The sequence below is a fragment of the Coloeus monedula genome (assembly GCF_965178545.1).
Source record: "Coloeus monedula genome assembly, chromosome: 18".
NCBI classification, from domain to species: domain Eukaryota; kingdom Metazoa; phylum Chordata; class Aves; order Passeriformes; family Corvidae; genus Coloeus; species Coloeus monedula.
The window spans coordinates 9690079-9713833 of record NC_138798.1 but is presented as its reverse complement, the minus strand read 5'-3'; the positions used below and the strand labels follow the sequence as shown (position 1 = coordinate 9713833).

General features: G+C 43.3%; 1 protein-coding gene across 1 annotated transcript; it reads left to right on the top strand.

Annotated features, from left to right (window-relative positions):
* Positions 1-4359: 4359 nt before the first annotated feature.
* On the top strand, positions 4360-23646 carry SMPD4 (sphingomyelin phosphodiesterase 4). The gene is made up of 19 exons (XM_082293546.1): positions 4360-4467; positions 4777-4863; positions 5525-5667; positions 5820-5895; positions 6768-6876; positions 7484-7536; positions 8084-8235; positions 11984-12116; positions 12741-12812; positions 16200-16289; positions 18642-18787; positions 19245-19335; positions 19531-19631; positions 19899-20062; positions 20721-20926; positions 21488-21721; positions 22254-22385; positions 22549-22677; positions 23129-23646. Exons 1-19 carry the CDS (start codon positions 4429-4431, stop codon positions 23453-23455), a joined length of 2484 nt encoding a protein of 827 aa, XP_082149672.1. The 5' UTR covers positions 4360-4428; the 3' UTR covers positions 23456-23646.
* Positions 23647-23755: the final 109 nt, after the last annotated feature.

The following is a 23755-nucleotide window of genomic DNA, read 5'->3' as shown; positions in this document are numbered from 1 at the left end:
GCAGAAGCACATGGAAGCACAGAGGAGCACATGGCAGCACAAAGGAGCACATGGCGGCACAAAGGAGCACATGGCAGCACAAAGGAGCACATGGCGGCACAAAGGAGCACATGGCAGCACAGAGGAGCACATGGCAGCACAAAGGAGCACATGGCAGCACAAAGGAGCACATGGCAGCACAGAGGAGCACATGGCAGCACAAAGGAGCACATGGCAGCACAAAGGAGCACATGGCGGCACAAAGGAGCACATGGCGGCACAAAGGAGCACGTGGCGGCACAGAGAGGCTTGTCTCCACTGGACCCTGGAAGGAGGAGGTGTCACACGGCAGACTCCTATGGAGAGGAGCCTGCCGGGAGCTGACAGATGGGTGAACACCATGTGATCGCCCCATAGAAGGACATTTAGAAAGCGTGTTGCTGACGTGGCAACATGGGATAGGTCACATAGCGAGAATTACCATGTAAGGAAATACTGTGCCTTGGAAAAGTGTATAAAACCAGCTTGTTTCTTTTGAATAACCTATTCAGATTCCCTGCTGGTCTAGGTCCGTGTCTCGGCCACTCACACTCAACCACTATGATAAAAAAGCAAAACTCAGTAATGGTTACCATATTCCAGCTTCCTCAGACTCTTGATCCAAGAGTTGCTTTAGCTCCCTGCATAATGCATTATGTTCACACACACTGCCACCAGTACTCATATTTTATCCCAAGTGTTGAAATGCTGAGATTATTTATGCCTCAAACTCCTGGATTCATGTGATTATGGAAGAAATCCAATTTTAATTAAAACCAAATTTCTAGCACTTCATATGGAGAAGAAAATCTTCAAAATGGGACTGCCAAAGTTGCAAAACTCCATATACCCATAAACAGGCACAAAATACACTGCTTATTGAATCAGACTATTCTTAAGGTACTCCCAAGACTGTGGGAGGCAAGCTCGAGCTGGAACTCCTGATACCATGCTGTCATGCAATATCTTAGGCAAGCTCTGCCTGCAGAAACTAGGCAAAAATAGAACAAATTTGTAGAAATCATTAGGAAAAATGACCACGGATGCCCAAAGAGCTGCACACTCAAACTGGGTGGAGAAGGGGATGCCTCATCTGCAATGGTTCAATGCACCCTGAGTGCCTGCTGACAATTCCTTCACAGGAAAATCCATCACATGCACTGGGTGAGTTAATGTTTTCTCAGACTACACATGAAGTCCCATCCCTAGCCATGTGAAACTCTGACTGACAGCCTTAGCAGGCCTGTGCATGTCAGGAACAGTATAAAGTTGATGTCTGCATGAACTGAACAGCTTTGGAGAGAGAAGTTACTTTGGTTGGGCTAGAAACATAATGACAGTTTTGAAAATTCCCCTTTTCTCCTCACCTTTATGAATCCAGGTCCTGTTCCAGATGGTTTCTCATTAACTGGTAGTCTGGTTTTGTTCCCATCGCATCTGAACAGACTGTATGTTTTCCAATCACTTCACCCATCCCTGACATATCAACACCCAAACAATTCTCCAGCCAAAAGAAAACATTTGACAGATCTTCCCTGTTAGAACACTCTAACGTGTACTTACAGGAAGAGATTAAATTAATCCTGCAAAAGCAACACAGTCTATGTTATCAGATGCCTATACTATTTCTCTAAATTAGATTATTTCTAATTTGTCTTTTCCTTTCATAAATCAGCATAACCAGGTTGAAGTTATAGTCATGTGTTCCCAGCTTGGACTTGTTTGCTGCATCTGACTCAGACTTCAAGAGAAGCTGGTGTGTCCAAAAGCTTCTGTTTCTCCCTCTGATATCCATCAGCTCTATAAAAGATGGCATCTCTCACTACAAACACCACTTCATTTTAAAGGGGAAAAGCCACTTACTAAAGCCTTGATGTAATGCTCCTGAACCCAAACTTCCCATTGATGCCTGTGGATGATGCAGTGGATGCCCCATATAAATTAATGCAAAGGTTTTTAGTACAGCTTTCAGAAAAAAGGCTGTGTGCAGTCCAGAGACAGCACTGTGAGCACCAGAACCACACAGTCTGGTTCCTTACTTGTCCCAAATGTCTAACCTGAGCATCAGTAACAGTGCAAGCTGGCATTGGAGGATTTAGAGGCTCTCTTTTCCTCATGGATTTTCTGGTAACTGGGTGTTGTATTAATCTTCTAGGCACAAATTGAATCATTCATCTTTATGACAATTACATTAACTTAATTACCTCTGTAGAGTTTGATTGATGCTCTAGTGATTACACCAAGGTGACAAAACGTGAGGCTACCTAGAAGAGCTCTTAGTATGTCTGGTTAGCCACTTCTATGCCTGTCAGAAACCTCTGACAATGAATGATAAAAACATAAAACAAGCCCCAAAACATGGAATCCATACTTGCAGGAAACAGCTCAGCCTCCAACTCTCCCAGGAATACTTCTCTCAGGAAAAACACACCAACAACAGAAAAAAGCCTTTCTTGTTGCTGTGGCTTAAAGGCAGCTAAAATTTGGGAGGAAGGGAAAGAAGAAACGTAGGTAAGTGGCATATCAGAGGAAACCTAGGTAAGGTGACACAGCTTTTCTGGACTTCGGTCTTTGCATCTGCAAAATGGGAAAAAAAATACATATACAGTCTTGATATATACCTTTGAAAATGATACACGGAAGAGAGAAAATGGACCTATACCATCAATTTCAGTAGGCTCCAGAGCACACCAAACTGTCGTTCCACAGCTCTCCTCAGCAGTTCCATTAGTTCTTAAAATAATTTGATGTATTTCTCCCATGCAGCTATTTGCTTGAACAGGGATCACTGAGCCATCCCCACTGAGCACCTCCAGTGTTCTGTTTCCACATATTCACACAATCCTTTGTTTCTTCTTGCTTTCTCTCTCCGATCCTATCACTCACGGAAAATACATCAGGTCTAATGTTTCCTTAATTCCTGACATTCACACATATAACTTTTACAGCTAAATAAACACATCGCAGAATCTTTGCCATCAAGTCCCAGTAGCTTTTTCTGGAGCTAAAGCAGCTCGTTATCCCCGCCTGGAGGACGGACCGACCCCTCAAGAGCCTGTGCTCACTCACAGTCAGTCTCTATCTACAAAGGGACGTGGACACACACGCATGTGTGCATCACATCCAGCACAGGGCACACCCACGCGTGCCATAGTTTGGACAAAACTGCCCTTGTGAACAGTCAGGAGGTGTGTGTTATCAATGAGGTCTGCCTTTGCCCTCACTGCTTTTAATTTGCTCACACGATGCTCATCCCACACCAATATCAGCAAAGGATGGCCTCGCCTCCCCACCAAGCCGGGAGTTGATGTCAGCGTTTGCCCGCGGCTCCCTCTGCCTTGGGAGACCACGAGTTTTCAACAGATCTCTGGGTACAGCTGCGAAAGAAACCCCTGGAGCCCCAAACACGGATTATGGGGCACTCCCTCTAGGGCAGAGGCCCTGCAGAGGGACCTCGGTAAATCAGAGGGCTGGGCAATCACCAACCGTATGAAATTTAACAGGAGTGACGGATTCTGTACCTAGGACAGGGCAATCCTGGCTGTTTGTATGGACTGAGGAATGAAAGGCTGGAGAGCAGTTGTGGGAAGGGACCTGAGGGTCCTGGAAAGTTGGATGTGAGTCACCACTGCCCTGGCAGGGCCAACCGTGTCCTGGGGGACATCAGGCACAGCATCGCCAGCCAGGCAAGGCAGGGAATTGTCCCACTCTGCTCTGCACTGGGGTAGCCTCACCTTGACTATTGTGTGCCATTTGGGGCACTACAGTATAAAAAAGACATTAAGCTATTAGTGAGCATCCAAAGGAGGGACACGAGAATGGTGAAGGGTCCGAAGGGGAAGTTTATGAGGAGCAGCTGAGGGCTGAGGGCACTTTGTTCACCTTGGAGAAGACTGAGGGGAGGACTCATCCTCACGAGGGGCAGTGGAGGGGCAGGCACCGATCTCCTCTCTGGTGACCAGGGAGAGAACTCGAGGAAACGGCACAAAGCTGAGTCACGGGAGGTTTGGGCTGGATATCACGGAAAGGTCCTTCCCCCGGAAGGTGGCTGGGCACAGGAACAGGCTCCCCAGGGCAGTGGTCATGGGCCCACACCTGACATAGTTCAAGAACTGTTTGGACAACGCTCTCAGGCACAGGATGGGATTGTTGGGGTGACCCGTGCACCGCCAGGAGCTGGACTCGATGATGCTTGTGGGTCCCTTCCAACTCAGAATATTCCATGGATCTGAGAAGGCGCTGAGTCCCTCCGGCCGCGGGCCCCACTCCCCCTCAGCGCGGGGCCTTCTCCATGGCAACGCCGCGGTGGCGTCATCTGCGCGGGCCGTGACGCAGAAGGGCCGCGCGGGCGCGGGAGCGCGGGGCCGGGGCTGCTGCGGGCCGGGGCTGCTGCGGGCCGGGACAGGCGGCATGGCCGGGCCGCACCTGCAGCAGCCCAGCTTCCTGCTGGTGGGTGCGAGGCCACGGCCGCGCTGCAGGGGCCCGGCTCCCGCCTGCTGGGTGGGAATGGGCGCGCTGCAGCGGTGCGAGCCCGCGGGGCGCGGCGGGGCCGGGCCGGGCGGGCAGCGGAGCGGTGTCCCGGTACATTGGTGCTGTACCTGTGAAGGCACCCGCGGGTCGGTCCGTGCAGCCTCAGGTGTCGGCAGAAATGCTGCGCTGGAGGAGGGGCGCAAGGCGCGGATTTTCGCACATCATGGCCGCGGTAAGTGCTGTCCTGCCCCGCAGCGGTGATCGGATTTCCCTTGTGGTTCGTAACAGGCCACGCTGAAGGCGGACTGTGTCAACAAACCGTTTGCGCAGAGGTGCCACGATCTGGAGACGGTCATCGAGGAGCTCCCTGCCAAGGTGAGCAGTCACTGCTTTTTCAGAGCCTCACTGCCCGGCAAGTTTCAGGGGCATTGGGTTTTTATATTATTGTTTTCTTTGCCTTATCAAGACAAACGGCCTGGAACGGGCTGCCCGGGGAGGTGATGGAGTCACGTGGAGGTGTTTAAGGAAAGGCTGGATGTGCCACTCAGTGCCGTGGTCTGGTTGACACGGTGGTGTTCGGCCGTAGGATGGATTCGATGATCTCAGAGCTCTTTTCCAACCTAACTGATTCTGTGATTCTGAGTTTTGAGGGCCCCCAGTGAAACAGTGGGAATCCAGTGTTTCCAAGAATTCAGAACTTTTTCTAGTCATTAAAAGGTTGTTTCATTTCACCACCCTTCATTAATACCTTTCAGCCTCAGTTTACAAAGAGCACTTGTTTTTAAAATATGGCAAATAACTGCAAATGATGCTGATGAACATTGTTGCAACTTCAGTAGGATCAGAAATCAGGATAGATCTGCCATAATTGTCATGTTATAATGCCACGTTTTGAATGGACGATCTGCCCAGTGATAATCCAGAAACAGTCATAAATAAATGGCAGACATATCTCTGTGTGTTTTAGTACATGCAGTAGAGATTTTCCAAGTGAGGCATTGTGCACATTAATTCTTTGGATCTGTTTTCCCTAAAGGAACTACATGGCATCTTCCCATGGCTGGTGGAGAGCATTTTTGGCAGCCTGGATGGTATCATCATAGGCTGGAATCTTCGCTGTTTGCAAGGAAAAACAAATCCTAATGAATATTCTGTGGCTTTGGATTTCCTGGATCCCAGGTAAACTCATTCATTTCAGCACAGATTAAGAAATGAATTGGTGAACAAATGACCAGTGTTTCACCTTTTTCCATTGTGCAAACCTAAGTTCACAGAAGTGAGGCAGGAGAGGGTATTTACCATGGGATTTTCTTTCTGGTGCTTGTTTGCAGTGGCCCGATGATGAAGCTGGTTTACAAACTCCAGGCAGAAGAGTACAGATATGATTTCCCAGTCTCATACCTTCCAGTGAGTAACTGAACAGTTTGTAAGAAGGGAATGTAGTTGTTGTTGCAGCTGTTGGAACTTTGCATGCATTTTATATCTACACTTCAGCATTGGCCAAGATACAGCCTCGTAGCTCCAGGTTTAGAGCAGACCCATTTCTTGAAATGGCTCCTGGAGGAGGAGAGTTTCCAGCCATAAAATCTCTAGGAGATTGTGGTTCTCAGCAGCTGGAAATATGTGTTCAGCCAAGAAAGCTGCACTGTGATTCTTGCTCTGTCCCCAGAGAGAGTTGTGTGGTTATTAGTAGTTGCAGGATTGAAAATGGCTTTCTAAACTTATCACAGAGAGTGTCTTCCCTGCCTATGCTTTGTGCCCATGTGTTTGAAGTCTTAACTGCTATCCTGGATATGAAGTATCCCATTTCAAACAAAAGTATTCATCTGCAGAGTTGTTTTGCTGTGTTTCTTCCATTGCTACCACCTACATGCTATCTAGAAATCGATTCAGGTAGTCCTACAGTCTTTTAACAAAATGAAACCTCATTTAAATATGTGGTAATTGCTGGTCCACAGCTCAATTACCTGATCAAAACCAGCAGCCAAACACCAATACTCTGCTGCTCCCACTCCAACTGGAAAAGTCACAGTGAAGGCTTTTTAAAAACATACTGAATTTAAATTTTAAAAATACTGAATACTCATTTTCAGAGAGCAAGTTGAGAGTTCTCTACAGACCGTGCATTTTGACAAGGAGCTACTGCAATGCAATAAAATCCCGCTGAGCTGAATGTAGAGATCACCCCAGAATGCTGGAATGCAGAATCTCACTATCTGGAAACATGGTCTGCAATATGCTGAGTAGCCAGATTAATAGTTCATTACTTTGTCTTTCAGGGCCCTGTGAAGGCTTCAATACAAGAGCAAGTTCTACCAGAATGCTCTTTATACCACAACAAAGTCCAGTTTCCTTCATCTGGTGGTTTAGGTTTGAATTTGGCTCTTAGTATCCTTTTAACGGTTGGGTATCTAATTCTTTTTAAATATCTAAAACTGAGAGATCATGAGTGTTTCTGTTCCGCATTTATTATGTATATGGGGTAAATCATGGTCATGCTGAAGAGTTTGGGCTGATTAGAAATGTTTAGATTACAATTTAAAATAAATGTGTCCTCTTATAAACCCTTGGTGGAGGAATTTCTGGCCTTAATCAAGTCAACAACAAAATTCCCAGTGTCTTCTGTAGAGCTTGTATTTCACAATTTTTGGTTTTGTAACTACTTGTAGTTTGTGCAATATGGTAGGAAAAGGGTATGGTCACTTTGCAGCTTTGCACTTTTGGAAGCAGTGTAGCTGTAGCTGTGCTGGTTTCAGTTTGAAATAGTCAAATGTGCCAAGATTAGCACAAACACACCTTGTCACACAGAGAACACCTCAATTACCAACGTTTCAGTCAGCTGGAAAGCAGGAAGCCAAGGCTGAAGTTGCTCAAAAGCTCTAGCAAGGTAATTTAGCATTGACAAAGTACAAATGTAGTGTCTATTCAGCATCTCCTAATATCTTAACAGCTGTACCTGTTTTTTATTATGTGATCCTTAACTCTGTTCTTCCAGATCCATTTGAATATTACATGTTTTACTTTGCAATTAGTTTGATTACACAGAAGGTAAGTACGTTTCACTTTTTTTTCCCTTAAAATAGTATTGACCTTTCTCCTTAATGCTTTACGAGCCTGCTGGGGTGCTGTGTAGCTAAATTAACAGCAATTTTATCTGTTCTGTTGGGATTTCTTATTGCTTTGGTTCACTTGATGATGGAAGACTGGATAATAAACAAAGTACCCACCTTAGATACACCAGTACGTAGTCTCATGCCAACAAGGAGCAGGCAGTGGATTCCAAATAGTTTCTCTCCCCCTGTATCCAGTAAGGATTTCTCTACAGTCATAACCACAGCTTCGTACTGTGGGGTGTGGTTATTTGGTTCCTGTGCCTGTTGTTACCTCTCCTCTCATGCTTGGTTACAGTCATTGTTACAGCAGCGTTTCTCTTACAGCTCATTTACCTTTGCTCCAAAGGGTCTTTACTGCCAATTCACCCTTTCTAACCACTGGGCTTCTGCTTTTTTATGCTGAGGGAGTCTGGTACCACTCCCCAGCACTGGCTTAAAGCAGCAGTGTTTAACCCCAGGTATGCCCTGTGTGTCTGTTACAGAACTCACCTGTCACCCATCATGTCAGCCCTTCCAACAGTGCTTATTTCATCCTGGTGGACACATACCTGAAGTGTTTCCTGCCCACAGAAGGAAGTGTCCTTCCCCCACCTTCTTCAAATCCTGGGGGAGCCATCCCTTCCCCAACTCCCAGGTAATGGCTACAGTGCCAGGGGCAAAGTGTGGGAACAGTGCAGACAAAATACGGCTTGTTGGAACAAAATCTCTAACAAGTAGAAAACACCTCCACATGCCAACTTTCGGGTGGGGGAAGCCATGGGGACAATCAATGTGATTGGTAGAGCAAGCTTCATTTATTAGCAATACAGAGGCACTTATATATATAGTATTGAATACAAGCTTATCAGTTCTTGATTGGTTTAAGCTTACAAAAGCACATTCTTACTTCTACATAATTGGGTTAGATAAAAGACTACATTTGGCAAGCTTTATGTTTTGTTTTGAGAGATCGAAAATCTTCCTCCCTTCTCATGGTCAGTATATCTTATCAGCACAGGACTGTACCTCCTTAAAACTCCCTTTTTGTTTCTCAGGCCTGTTTCTCACACAGGCACTTTCTCATGGAGGTTTTTTCTCATGCAGGCCTTTGCTTGCAGGCCTTTGCCTGCACAGCTCTTCTACTGATTTGGTTTTATCAATAATCCATGTCCCTGATCCTCTAATCATTTTGCAACAATTCCCCTTTTTTCTTTTTGTAAAGGCAATATTTGATTTGCTACAGATGTAGTAACTTTGTATATCATCTTTTGCAAGCATTGGCATAGACAAAGTAAGCACAGTATTGTTAATAATATTACTAGTCTTAACAGTAATTAAATGCTGCGCAAATGAAACTAGCCATGATTTTAAACCTAGTGATTTTAACCATCCTTCTAAGCTGAGACCATCTTTTTTCTGTAATTGTGTGGTTAATTATGTAACTCACTTATCTGCTTGTAAATTAGGACAGAGTGGTTAGAAAGATTCATACAGCACATACCTTAGAACTCTTCACAGCCGTGGCTGTGAGCTAGTAGTAGAAAATCAATGGCTACTTAATTTTGTAATATTGTATGTCTAACACTAGTAACATTTACACAACTCATTAAGCATTTGCGAAGTTATGTTTAACTTATCCCTCTCCAAGCAAGCAAGTTTATGCAAAATAGCGTAAGCTCTGGCTGCTGAAGTACCAGGTAAAAACATAGATGCTAGCCAAACTGACTGCTTTCACTCGATCTAAATGGGTGGACAGCTGATTGAAAATGTCCGCTAATGCTCGTCTCAAGACAGTCAAAAAAACTAATTCCCTACTCTATTTCTATGTCTGATGCTATACCTAAAAATTTATGCAACTCTCCTTTTTAGTTTTGTCTTTGGAGAGAGTTCCCCAACACCCACCACAAGTCACTAGCAACCACCCAGGGCAGCTGTTACATTCACCCCAGAGTCTCGCTATTTCTCCTGCTACGGAGAGTGGTGGATCTGGCAAGTCCTCAGCTCCTTCACTCAGCCACGTCTGCAGCCTCTCTCAAGGCTCCTCAGTCCCAGCTGTTGAAGTAGTGGCGTCACTCTCCTCAGGAGCCGATGTGCCTTCTCGCTTCGGGGTCCTGTAGCACGGCACCACTTGCTGGGCACCCCTCTGGTCAGTGCTGTGGCGATGACTTGTCTCTGTTGTTGCAGGACATTCTGCAGCATTGCAGTAAAAGCAGTTGTTTGAGATGGCTGTTCTGCACGGGTAGCACGTACAAGCATCTCATCTACACCTGCTCCTTGGGGCAGCATGGCAAGAATTATCTTAGTTTGCCTATTAGCATTTTCAAATGCAAGTGTTTGGAACATTTGCTCTTGGAGCTCTTCAGAGAGCTCAGTTGCATCCTTTAAGGCTGCTGACAAAACAGTCAATGCACTGATCATATGGCTCAGACAGCCCCTGTTGGACTGCTGCATACGAGGGAGACTTCTTCTTTTCAGGTACTGACAACAAGGCTTTGTGGGCAAGAGTCTGTGACAACTGATGAATGACTACAGGCATGATCAGCTGTGTTACTGTTGCCCTGTAAGCTCTGCTTCCAGTTAGCATGTCAGCTTGGAGTGCATACAGTGGGTCTTGTGTGTCACTTTGATGTTTGCTAGCTTCTTGTGCTAGCTGTTTCCACGTTCGTTCCCAGAGCAGGAACTGTGAAGGGGTTAACAACGACTGTGTGATGCTGATGCAATCATTCAGACACAGAACATCTGCTGTAAAGATAAACTACAAAATGCTTCATGTAGATAAGTCAGCAAGCTTTTTGATTACTTCTTGTATCATTTCTTGGTGCTTTTCCCCCTCCCAGGGCCGACTCCCGGCAGCCCCGGCTGGCTCTGTCTTTGCAGGCGACGAAACCGCAGAAGCCTCTTCACAGCTGGACATTACTTTGCTGTTCAGCAGGAGAGCTTTAGGACCTCTGCGTTGTTCTGCCGCTTTCGGTCGGGCAGCAGGACTGCCTGTGTCTCTTTGGCCCGCCTGTGCCCCGCCCCCTGGGTCTGGCGGCTCAGCTTCCGCGTTCGCGGCCATTCCTCTCTCAGACGTCGGAGGGGTAACGTCCTGCCCTGCTGAGTTCAGCAGCTCCTGCAGTGAGCAGACGGGTGCTGCTGTGCTTTTAATCGGTTTTCCGCAGCCAGCCGGAAGGACCGTGCTACCCTGGACTCCGCTCCAGTCTCTGCCCGCCGCTCCGTAAGACCCCCATCTGTTCCTTTCCTGTAGCCACCACACCTGGAGCTGCCACTCTCTATGGCAGCTGTGGCCACTGTCCTCTCTGTTTTCATCTCTGTGAGAGTGCCAGTTACTGCTCTCCAGATTAATCCGAGAGCTTTTGCTTCTTTAGCTTTCTTTTTAAACGATCTTGGATCAGCTAGTTCCTTACAAAGGTTTACTTCTTTAACTCCTCGCTTTTCTAAAAAGTGTAAAAATAAATTAAGGGTCACCTCTGTTTCCATATCTGCGTCCTACCGCAGTCCACGTCTTACCGCAACCCCTATTGACAGGAGTTGTGCAGCCTTTTCCCAGGTTTGCCCTTGTCAGCCGAAACGGCGGACCCCTGTGTCAGGTCAGTCCAGGCACAGATCAGACGCTTGCCTGCAGCTGCTGATCTTTTGCCCCCCGATTGCTGCTATCGGTGCCATGTTGGTCTCCCACCTTAGTCAAGAAAACGAAGTCCCAGTCCCTGTTCGGGCGCCAAATGCCAACTTTCGGGTGGGGGAAGCCATGGGGACAGTCAATGTGATTGGTAGAGCAAGCTTTGTTTATTAGCAGTACAGAGGCACTTACGTAGTATTGAATACAAGCTTATCAGTTCTTGATTGGTTTAAGCTTACAAAAGCACATTCTTACTTCTACATAATTGGGTTAGATAAAAGACTACATTTGGCAAGCTTTATGTTTTGTTTTGAGAGATCGAAAATCTTCCTCCCTTCTCATGGTCAGTATATCTTATCAGCACAGGACTGTACCTCCTTAAAACTCCCTTTTTGTTTCTCAGGCCTGTTTCTCACACAGGCACTTTCTCATGGAGGTTTTTTCTCATGCAGGCCTTTGCTTGCAGGCCTTTGCCTGCACAGCTCTTCTACTGATTTGGTTTTATCAATAATCCATGTCCCTGATCCTCTAATCATTTTGCAACATCCACACTTCGATCCGTATGTACTTTTTACGTAGGAATAGTGATGCAGTGTTTGGTTATAGTTGTAGTTGAAGTGATTAGTAGTAACAGTAAGTTGCAGAAGTTTGAAAACTTAATCAATTATACAGTTTAAAAACCTGTTTTCTAGTTTATAAAATACTGATTAAAAGCAATGATACATTCCCCTGTACTGCATCGAGGCTTACTGACTTCTGTATTTCCATGCATTTGTCCTCAAAGGTCTCCAGCAGTGCCTTTCTCCTCCTATGGCATGCATCACACCAGCCTGCTGAAACGGCACATTGCCCACCAGCCCTCTGTGAATGCTGACCCAGCTTCCCAGGAGATCTGGAGATCAGAAACACTGCTTCAGGTACGTTGCATTTAAGGAGGAAAACGCCCTGCAACATTTCTTTCTGCTCACTGAGGGATCTCTTCTTTTTAAAGCAGAGGCAGTTAGGCCAGTTTGCTTTAGCCTGGTTTTGGAATTGAGCAGTGCAGCTGTTGCTTTCTGTTAATGCAGCAAAGAACCACTGTGAAGCAGTTAAGTTGTAGCTTAGAAAGGCACTTAATATCTTTTTTTAGCCTAAGGATCTAACAACTGGTCTCAGGCATTTGAATATTTTTTTCTGGAAAAGTTTCTGCACCTGATTTTCTTTTTTAAATCTTAGATCAGTTCTATGCTCTATGCAAAGGTTGAACACTGCTAAGTTGGTTTTGTTCACTACCAAGAGAAGGAAAAGAAAATCTGGATTTAGCAGTTGTTCTGAAACAAGTTCCTGCCATGTTGCTGAACTGACTAGTTGATGCCTGGCAGGTGCTAAGAGTTTGTCATCTCAGCCGTTGACGTGACAACCTGAAATATCTTGAATAGGTGCTGTTTACCAGTACAGCTTAGTTTTCAAGTTATATACTGTGGTTTTCCTTATGTTTATGTTCTGACTGACAGTGCAGGATTATTTCTCTTCCCCTAGCTGAGAAAATACTTGTTTTGCAGATCTTTGTTGAAATGTGGCTTCATCATTATTCTCTGGAAATGTATCAGAAAATGCAGTCCCCTCACGTCAAGGTAATAGTTTGTACTGCATTCGTAAACATCACCTGATGGTTGAGCTCTTACCTTGGGGTAAATCTCCTATTCTGTGGAGAATTTTTTCTGTATATTGGTGCAAAGGAAAGAAATAACTTACCAGAGTATGTATGTGAGTGTGTCAGAGTTGATAATCCAGTTACAAAGAATGTTGTGAATAAGTGTGTCATCCAGATTTGCCTTCATTGCAGAAGTTGTGTTAGTTTTGTTCTGGTTTTTGTTTCTTTTTTTTTGTTCAAGATGAGTTTGTGGGATGGTCACAACAATCTGAACATCAATGTTAAAGTAGTAATGATTGAGAAGATGCCACTATAAAACCATTGTGTTAAATCCCAGTGGGGAAACATGACTGCTAAAAATAGCTAAAATTGATTTCCAGCAGAGATAGCAACTGTTACTGAAATACCAGTTGGTAATTTCTAACATCCATAACCACATTTTAGCCTAAATTCAAATTTTTAAAAAAAAAAATCTTACTAAACTGCCATTTTTATTGTTTCATGTCCCAAAACATGCTTTTCACCATAATGGTGTCAGAAGCAGTTCTGTAGCTAGAGTTTGGATTATCTGACAAGCTCTTGCTCAGATAATACACTGTTGTAAGCAGTTTGTGGTGGCCTGTTCAGTAACAAACTACTGCATGTAAGAAGTAAATGTTGGGGAGGCTAAGATTAAAGACATCATAAATGTAAAGGGAATTTGAAGGAGAAAGTCTTGATCCTCTGAATTCCCTCTGGGTCACAGTGGGACTTTCATTGAAAGGGAGAGAAATAATAAAAGCTACTCAGGATTTATTCCTGTGTGGAAGTGCAATATGAGAGTTGATTGAGAAATTCTTATCCTTCACTCCACAGGATAGGAAATAAAACACATTTATATTTAGCTAGGGAAAAACATTGGAGAGCTGAAATGTGATGGGTTTTGTCTTTTATTCTCAAAGTTGAGGTCAAAATGCAAACTCACTAATGTTGCAAAGTCTCCACTTGGGACTCCCAGCAGCATGGCTGTGCACCTGTGATGGAAAGGCTTTGCTTGAAGTACCTTTGGTCTGTCTGTCTGTCCAGTCTCTGTGCATCAAGCGCTGTGCTTAGGCCAGAAATGATGATTGCTTTAAACTTCTCTCCTCTGTTCACCCTCTGTATTTCAGATGCTCTCTTCTAGCACTAGGGAGCAGCAGTTGCAGACAATGACTCTCCACGTTATGGTGGAGTAGGGCCTAGGTAGAGCTTACAGTTCTCTGAAATCAGCACTTCAGGATCCTCCACAAGGTGTGTTGAACCACAACTTGAGGCCATAACTCCCTGATGGTATTTTAGTTTCATCTTTGATGGGAAGTAATCATGAACATGTAAAATAGGAGGTCTTCATTCTTTGGGGGGGTAGAGCACTGGAATGGGGGACTGGAATTCCCTGTGACATACATAAATGGATGAAGGATCTCTCCTGCAGGACTAAGGAAAGGTTCCAGATCAGTTGGGGCCAGGACTATTCATTAGCCTGTGATGCTTAAACTGAACTTTGTAGACTGGGTGGGCTGAAGGAGAGCAGTCTGCCTTGTAGTTCCTCACATGAGGAAGTAGAACATCCAGAGGTGTAAGTTCTATTTTAACACAAGCATTAAAGACCTTGACTGGGGACCCAAGATTGCCCTATACCTTATTCTTAAAATTATCAATAATGATGCAGGTTCAGTTGATTCCATTTAGCCTTCCATTTAGTGTTTGGAAGGAAGGGTAATTAGTGACCGTCCAGTTCTGGATCTAGAGCTGTTTGAGCATCAGTGATTTGAAATGGCTGCATATCTGTATTGGAAGGTGGGATGAGGTTTTGCAGAACTTGCTCACTCTTTGTCCAGCAGCCAGATTTGTTTGCTTTCACAGGCCAAGACAGATCTTAGATAAGTAGCTTTCTTGGGAAGGAGAATCATAGATTTTTCCTTAAACCTTGTTGGTGTTGTCACAGACTTCCCTTTATAAGTAGAAGGCAGGGGCATGAATAGTAAATAGCTTTGAATTCTTTTTGGGTCTGCTGTGAACCTCAGGTTGCTGCTATTTGCTATGCTGTCACTGTTTTTCCCTTTTAATTCAACTATTTTCCAATTCTTTTGTCTGTTTGTTTTTTCTTTCTCTGATGATCTAGAGTCCAAGTGTGCAGCATCTTTTTTCCTATTCCCTTCTGCTGTTACCACAAGAAACCCATAAAAAGAAGTAGTTTGATAAAACTTCATGTAATGCTTCATGACCTTCCAATGCCAGGTGTTCATCCCCCAGCACTGCATGTGGAACACCCATTAAAATACAGGGGGTTGCAGATTCCTGTGGCAGGGGAGTCAGTTTGGAAGCAGATGATCTGCCCAAGCTGTTGGGGAGCCTGCAGTGACAGTCCTGCCACTCTAAGGGTGTGAAACCAAAAGCTGCCAAACTGACACTGGAGGAAATGAGGTAGAGGCTGTTTAAAGACAGCAGAGGTGTGATCTGGAGAGTTAGTTTAGATGCCTGACAACAGTCATTGGGGTCTGTGTAGTGTACATTTTTTGTTTTATGTTTTTTCATTAATTTCATACATGTGTGTCACTGTTGCTACAGTATCCTCTTCACTATCATTGTCAGAAATACTGTTCAGGTTGTTCCTTCAAGAAGGGATCTGGCTGAGGCTTGCAGATACTTCAGTGTTATGGCAAGATGCCTTCTGCATCAGCATATAACACTGTGCTAGGTATGTCTTTGCCTTTTTAGATATGTAATGTTTCCCTAATAGCAAAAGTAATTTCCTCTTTTGAGGAAATTCACACGACCTGCAGCCTTCCCAAATGGCCTTTAAGTAGAGAGAAGACATAGGACTTCTCTGGACAGGGAACTTCAATTTGAGTTTCTTCCACATACAAAATTGTGCTTCTCCAGCAGAACAGGAAGAAATGACAAAGTTTTCAAAATGGATGTAAAACGCATGCAGAATATTGCACTCTTATCAGTTTTTAATAAAACACTGTAACAGTGTGTAAATCCTTGTTACTGCAGTTCAGTTCACTTCTGAAATGGGAAATTTATTTGGCAAAAGCTCCATATCCCCTACCAGTCCTTGCTCTGAGCATAGCAAAGAGAACAGCCACTTTTTTGACACCTGCTCCCAGTTGTATTTCCAAGCTGGTAAAGGATAAGAAATACTGTGGAATCAATCTACAGAACACTAGAAAAAAGAGGATACTGTGGCTGCAGTTGTTATTGTGATATGTTGTCCCTGACTGTATTTGTGATGTTCATTTTTCCCCCCACCCTTCTTCCTTGGGCTCATTCTCACTTTTTTTTTCTCTTGCTCTCTTCTCTCCTTTTTTCCCTCCCCCCTTCCTTTTTGTTTCTGTTGTCTCAGCTGGAGGTTCTCCACTACCGACTCAGTATCTCCAGTAAACACCACGGTAGTCCTGCCCAATCCAGCTACCAGGCCCTCCACGCATACCAAGTATTATCATCTTTTCATTTTGTTTCCTTTTTAAAAATCTTGTTCCATTATATAATCTGCGAAGTGTATTGGTGCTGGCTGTACAGCAGCTTCTTCTGCCAAGGTGTGGTTTTATAATTTGAGAACACTGCATTGAAATTCACTAAATTTTTTGGTGAAATAGATACTGGGAGATATTAGCAAAGGTCATGGAGAAAAGAGTTAAACTAGCATGTTATGAGGACTAATTGGAAACTCTATTTCTGAAGATGCATTCTTGCAATGTAACACTTACCAGCAATGCTGGTTTTTGGCACCAAAGCTGTCTTCTCCAGTGGCAGATTTCTGCTTCTCACACAGTAGTCATTTAAGCAAACTTTGCGTGGAAGGAAATATCAGAATTTGCATGGCTGTCACCCAGATTAAGGTAGGTAACATCTGGGGGTTTTTAGCCAAGGAAATGTCATTGGATAATACTAAATTTGTGGTGGCAATGTCAACTTGACTGTCCACTTTTGCAAAAGCACGAGTGGTACATTTGCAGATTGTTCAGGAAATGTGCATGCAAAAACATTCCTGTTGGAACAGATTGCTGATTCCTCTTTCCCTACTTCAGCCCTTTATTCATTGGGTCTTCATTTTGGGAATGGGGAGGGCTAAGCTTACGTATTTTAAAGCTCCTTAGCACTACATGCCATTTCCCTGCTCTTCAATCCTTTTGTTTTGTTATGTTTTGTTTTAATTAACTGCTATGGTATCTCAAGGTGCTGTTTAGAAAGGAACACAGAAAGTATTACTTTAAATCTTTTTTACTGTTCCATTCATCTAATTACTGTGTTAAGAATTAAAAATGGCATACCTCCATCCTGTATGAAAAGGTTTGACAACAAAAACACATGTGGGGAAAAAGAGTTTTTAAACCAGTGATGTTCATAATGGTGGTGATCCAGGCTAAGAGGAAATTATAAGAATTGCTACGTGGAAGAACTACTAACGTCACCCAAAATGATGTATTGAAATAGTGTGGGGTTGTAAATTGCAAAGGTACCTTCAAAGGGGGCTTAGGATTTTTAACATTACACCCTTTCAAGGCCTGTAGTAGAGTACTCAGCCTCTCTAATTGCTGTGGAAATCCCGGTCCAAACTCCAAGGACCACACAAATTCTTGGAGTTCTACCCTCTTGCATAAACTCATCAGGATTGTGGAAAACATGCTGATACAAGTAGGAGCTGTCAAAAACAAGCCCAGCCTTCATTAGAACTGGTAAAGGTTTATCCCTCTCTTAGAAGAGTCTCAGATCTGGCTGCACTACAGAACTGTATCTGTCATCGAGCCTGGAATCTCTTCCTGGAGTGAATGTCACAGTGTATTCAAAATCTTAGAGTGTGAAAACACATCTGCTTTGCCTCAGGTATTGCTGAGAAAGGACATAAAGACACACACAGACAGACACTCCCTCCCCACCTCAAGCACTGCAAACTTCTTGCAGCTATTGTCCAATACACCTTTCCAGCACTTTTCTGTTGTATTTGCAGCTGTAACTTATGTTTCATGTACATTATTCTTGTCAACTTCTGTGAAACAGAATACAGATGTCAAAATCTGCCTTCAGTGGTGGATTGAGATTAGTTCACTATTCTTAAAGCAGATGACAGTAGCAAAGGAGTTTGTGCTTTGTCTGCACATTCTGCAGCAGACTCACTCTGGTGCTGGGCACACAGGAGAACCAGCTCTTCTTTTCCTTGTTCACCTCCCTGCTATATCAAACACTCACTTTCTCATTAGTAACATCACTGTGGCTCACCATCACTCCTTGTGCTACTCTACCCAGGGTACTTCTCCCCCTAAGGATAGGGAGGAGTTAGAACCAACAGGATCTCACAGGACTCAAAACAATTCTTATTCTTCCTATAACTCTGTCTAGGATTATTCTCTTTTGTAAGGCTGATGAGTACCAGCATAGGAAGGAGAACTCAGTAAAGCCAGCCATGAGCATAAACAAAGGACCTGCTGTGCTTCTGCAGCAATGAACTTACAGCCATAATGAAAGGCTGAATATTCTTTTTTCAGAAAGGGGTAAGTCAAAATCTACAAGTTATTCTGTTCTTTAAAGCTGGCCCAAAATTCAGTGCATTAGAGTACTGTAGATAACTTTTCTTACAATCCAAATATGCTACTGTTTCTTAGTGAACTGATGGCAGAAGATTGATGCAGCTTGTCCTGGGGAGCAAGCCTGTCCAAAATCAGGTTTGAAGAACCTAAAAGGAAGAGAGCATTTCCTGTATTTTGATCTGAGAATATAATTTTCCTGGATTCCCTGGGCATTTAGCAAATGACACTCATTAGTTGCCTCTCTTTTGTTTTGAATCTAGGAGTCATTCAAGCCCACTGAAGAGCACGTGCTAGTGGTAAGACTGCTTGTGAAACATCTGCATGCTTTCAGCAACAGCCTGAAACCAGAGCCTCTCTCCCCTTCAGCCCACTCCCACACAGCCAGCCCACTGGAGGAGTTTAAAAGGTTAGTACATGAGTATGTCTCTGAAATGTATAGAACTTACCCCTGAAAAGCTGAGCTTTCTCCATGAAAACCTCAGCTTTCTCTGAGAGGTTGAATTATGCTGTTCTGATGCTAAATACAGAAGTACATTATTAAAAGTACACAAGAGCTAATGGATCATGTTTCTCACATCCACTGACGGGGGGCAGCTTCAGCAGCAGCCATTGCCCTAGTCTATAGAGAAAAGAAAATGCTGTCAGAGGATTCTGGCCAAGGTTAGTTTAGTATTTGGCATTTAATAATTTTAGTTGAAATTCGATGGCCTGAAGTAGTTTCAGTTAAAAAAGAACAAATTTTGCTCAATTCTTTCTCTTTTTGCGTTTGTGGAAGTGTGTTGGGCTGTTGGTTGGTAGGGTTGGGTTTTTTGTTTTTAAAAGTTGCTGCCAGTTGATACATGTGACTTTGAATCTTTTTGCAGGGTTGTGATTCCTCGGTTTGTCCAGGAGAAGCTTTATATCTTTCTGCAACACTGTTTTGGCCACTGGCCTCTGGATGCCTCTTTCAGAGCAGTATGTACCTGCTTCTCCACCTAAGTCTGTGCTCAACAGAACTAGTTATTAGTTATTGCTGTTTCTTGGTCTTTACATCACTTTTCTAGAGCAGTAGAAATCTTTATATAACAAAAAATTAACAAAAAACCCTTCCTGCCTTCCTCTCCAAAAAAGTACTGGCACTCATGTGGGTTTATGTGTGATTTTGCTTAGGTTCTTGAGATGTGGTTAAGTTATTTGCAGCCTTGGAGGTATGCACCCGAAAAGCCACCACAAAGCACAGAGCCTTTGCCTCGCAGCGTCTCGGAGAAATGGTGAGGAGGGGAGCAGCTGTGAGTAATCTGAGCCAACCCTCATGGAGATCCTGACTAAAACAGCGGTATTTCAGGAACTATGCACCAACCTGAAGTGAATTCCTACATGAGACTAGAGATGATTTCTTAGAACACCCGTTTTTGTTTTGTTTTCAGTGTAAATCTTTCCAAAGACATGAAACATTCCTTTAGTGGCTGATTTGGTAAAAGACAAAATAACAAGTCTCTAAATAGCTGTACTCACAAATCCTGTACTCACTTTGACAGGGCTACCTTCATTCAAGAAAACCTACTCATGTATACCAAGCTGTTTGTGGGATTTCTGAACAGAGCTCTTCGAACAGACTTGGTCAGTCCAAAAAATGCCCTCATGGTGTTCCGAGTTGCTAAGGTTTTTGCTCAGCCCAATCTAGCTGAAATGATCTTGAAAGGTAAAAGGATATTTTGACATCTTATGTTGTCCTGTCTCAATCTTTCTTCACAATAGTTATCTCACCCCAGAAGCACTGAAGTGAATAGACTTCTCTCCCATTTTGCGTGCTATTTTGCCATTCAAAAGTCTCTTCACTAATGTTTGTCAGTTGGTTTAGTAAGTCTGTAGTTCTCTTCTAATCACAATGGATTTCATTCCACAATTTCTTTTTAAAGAATAACGTACACAATTACAATTGTCAGTTTTTCTTACCCTTGTATTACTTCATTATATACTTCAGGATTTAAACTTTGTATATCTCTGAAAGTCCCTATACTTAGTAAAAGAGTCAGGCATGTGGTTCAGGATAATTAGGAAACAGTAAATTTGGGAGTGGTGAGATTTGACAAATATAAATGTCTGAAATACATTTCTCCACTGCCTTTTGTTGAAAAATGTTACAAACTTAAAATGCTGCTTGTATGGTCTGCATTAAATGCACTCTGACATTTTCTGCTCTGGGCAGAGAGAAGTAAATAATAAACAGTAATTAAGGCCTTTTTCCCCTTAGAACTCAATCTCTAAATAAAGTTGGCCAGCAGCTTTAAGGCAGCTGGGCCTTCCCCAGGCAAAACCAGTATTATGTAACCATCTTCACTGCTTTTTTCAAATTCTAGGAGAACAGTTATTCCTGGAGCCAGAACTTGTTATTCCCCACCGTCAACACCGACTTTTTATGAGCCCCACTCTTGGTGGGAGTTTTTTGTCATCACGATCTCCAGCTGTTACAGATGCTTCATTTAAGGTGAAGAGTCATGTTTACAGCCTGGAAGGACAGGACTTCCAGTATAAACAGATGTTTGGCACAGAAGTCAGGAATTTGGTAAGCAACAAGCTCCTTGTCACCTGCCTTTCTACTTTGACAGATGTTTTCTCAGTGTGGAGCATCCATGTCAGGAGAAGTTAAGAGTGGAACACTTCACACCCTGCATTACTGTATAATTTAGTTTGCTGACAGTGACTTCTAGACCCTGAGGGGTCTCAGTCCAGCACAGCTGTAAAAATCTGCTTCTCTTTGATAAATAAGTTAATGTAACAGCTTGCTGCCTTGGAGCAGTATATGGTATATCCTCTCAAACATGCTTACTGGGATCTTCTGATTGATCAGTACCTACCAGCAAGTCAAAGCAGCAGAAATTAAAAAAAAATGCATCAAAAGAACCCAAGCAGCACTGAGATTTCTTAAATGCTTCAACAGAACTGCTTATGCCCTATTGGAAATCCAACTAACAGTCAGTCAGCACAAATCCATATGCACTAAAGGGAGTGAGTTTGCTGGGATTGCTCTCACTTTCAGCTATCAAGGCACAGTTTTATCCATTTATTGATGCTTAGTGATCCTTTATCTTTGTCCCACACCATTTTGTTTTGTTTTTTGTTTTAGGTGTTAAAACTGGCTCAGTTAATTTGTCAGGCACAGCAGACAGCAAAGTCCATATCAGACCATTCTGCAGAGACAATGGCCAGCCAGTCCTTCTTCTCGTGGTTTAGATTCACACCATCTGACATGAATGGTTCCTACACAGGCAATGACCTTGATGAAATTGGGCAGGACAGCATCAAAAAAACAGATGAATATTTAGAGAAGGCACTGGAATATTTGTGCCAGATCTTTAAGGTACGTAACATCTTTCTAAGAACTTGTGCAGTGAGAACAAGAGTCGGGATTCGTCAAATGTACATCTGTGTCTCTTGTACTTTGTGGGGTCACAGAGTTATCCAAAGACCTTGCTTTTAAATTTTAACATCTTCTCGACTTTACCTGACTGCTTCAAAACCCATTTTCAATATAGATGGAATTAGGTGTTCTGAATTTCTAAGTATCAAACCTACAACTGCAGCTATGGACAAACTGTTAAAAATAACAGATTAATTTCTCTGCAGCCACACTCCCTTACACAGAATTGCCCTAGGAGACAGCTCTTTGATACTCTTTGAGAGCTAAGGGAGATACAAACCAGAGCACTTCTCTAGAACTGGACAAGCACAGACAAATCTGGAAAAGTTCTTCTCATTTTAATGTCTAACTGAGGTGCTATTAAGCAGTTTTTGGTATCTGAGCTGGCTGTCAAAGACTTCCAATGCTAATTAGTAAATTAACTAGGGGGTAGATCAAACACCTGCTTTAAAACTGTGTTATTCTTGTGTAGCTGAGTGAAGCCCAGCTGACTCAGATGATGATGAAGTGTGGGACAGCTCAAGATGAGAATGGAAAAAAACAGCTTCCAGACTGCATTGCAAGTGAGAACGGCCTCATTCTTACACCCCTGGGCAGGTACCAGGTGAGAGAGAAACGATTCCATATCACTCCCTAGGTTGTTCTTGAAAAATCAAGTTGTCCTATGATGAAGAGAAGTGCAACTTGCTTGGGGCTAAGAGAGGTGCCAGTAAAAAGGTGTTTCAGATGGGAGCTACAAGATGAGGTGTTTATTTTCCCATTTCTAGATCATAAATGGCTTACGTAGGTTTGAGGTGCAGTATCAAGGGGATACTGAGCTTCAGCCCATCCGCAGCTATGAAAATGCCGCTCTTGTCCGCCTCCTGTTCCGCTTCTCCTCAGTGCTCAACGAAAGGGTAAGTACAGCACTGCCTCCTTCTGTGTTCTCCACTGCACATTTCTGTTCTTTACTGCACATGTACATACATGACACTTCATTTGCTCTTACTCCATCTTCTTTATTGTGGTCTAGATGGGTATTTCCTAGTAGTAAGAGGCTTGCTTCTGTACCTCTAATTCTGCTTTTCCTACACAAAACATTGTAAATGTGATTTATTAAGGGGCTCATGGTTGATGAACAATGGAGTAACATTCAGAATGAACACTTCTAAAACAGGAAAAGCAAATTATTTTCTTAGGTATGAGGAACACAAGGCAAGTCTGCACTAAGACAGTTCTGCTGTTTAAAAGTGCAGTTTGAGCCCCCATTTCTTATAATCCTCATTCTATAAATGAAGAAAATAAAGTAAGTTACTTTATGACAGTATTTGCAGGAGGACACTAACTTCTAAATGCTTCTTACCTCAGTTTGCTGATCAGATGGAAGTGCTTTGCTCCAGAGAAGATTTTGTTGGCAGACTTTGTCGCTACCATCTTACCAACCCCCAGCTTGTACAGAAAATCAGGTACAGCCCTGTGGTGAGGGACAGAACAAGCCAGAACTGGGGACCCAGGATCAGTCTGAGGTTTCTGGCCAGCTACAGGACTCTGATTTCTCTGCTGATGATCTACTTCCTTGCATCCTGGTTTTACATTGGGCCAGTTGGCTGCACATTCATTATCCTAATTGGATATTTTCTTTATGCTGTAATAATGACTTTTTTCTTTGAAGGATGGAAGCCACATGAACACTAGCTCCCTCTTCCTGGCTTGTAAAAATAAATGTTTTAAGGATGAGCCTGGGATTCCATGACTAAAATGTTTTAATTTTATCAGACCTTCCTAAAGTATTTTTTAATACTGAAGTTAATGGAGTTTTATAAACAATGATGTGGCCTTGTAGAGATAATCAGTGTAAATTTTATTTTTATAAAAGTGTTCCTGTAGACTCTAGTGCATACGTTGTTTGTTTTTTTTTTTTTGGAGGGGGAAGAATGAGCCATGAGTATTTATAAAACTGAAGCCATGCCACACGTAGATCCTATCACTAACCTC

Coding starts and splice junctions, on each gene's coding strand:
- SMPD4 (XM_082293546.1), top strand. CDS start 4,429: ATGGCCGGGCCGCACCTGCAGCAGCCCAGCTTCCTGCTG. Junction 5,896..6,767: donor TCCCAGTCTCATACCTTCCA/GTGAGTAACTGA, acceptor TTTGTCTTTCAG/GGCCCTGTGAAGGCTTCAAT. Junction 6,877..7,483: donor AGGTTTGAATTTGGCTCTTA/GTATCCTTTTAA, acceptor CTGTTCTTCCAG/ATCCATTTGAATATTACATG.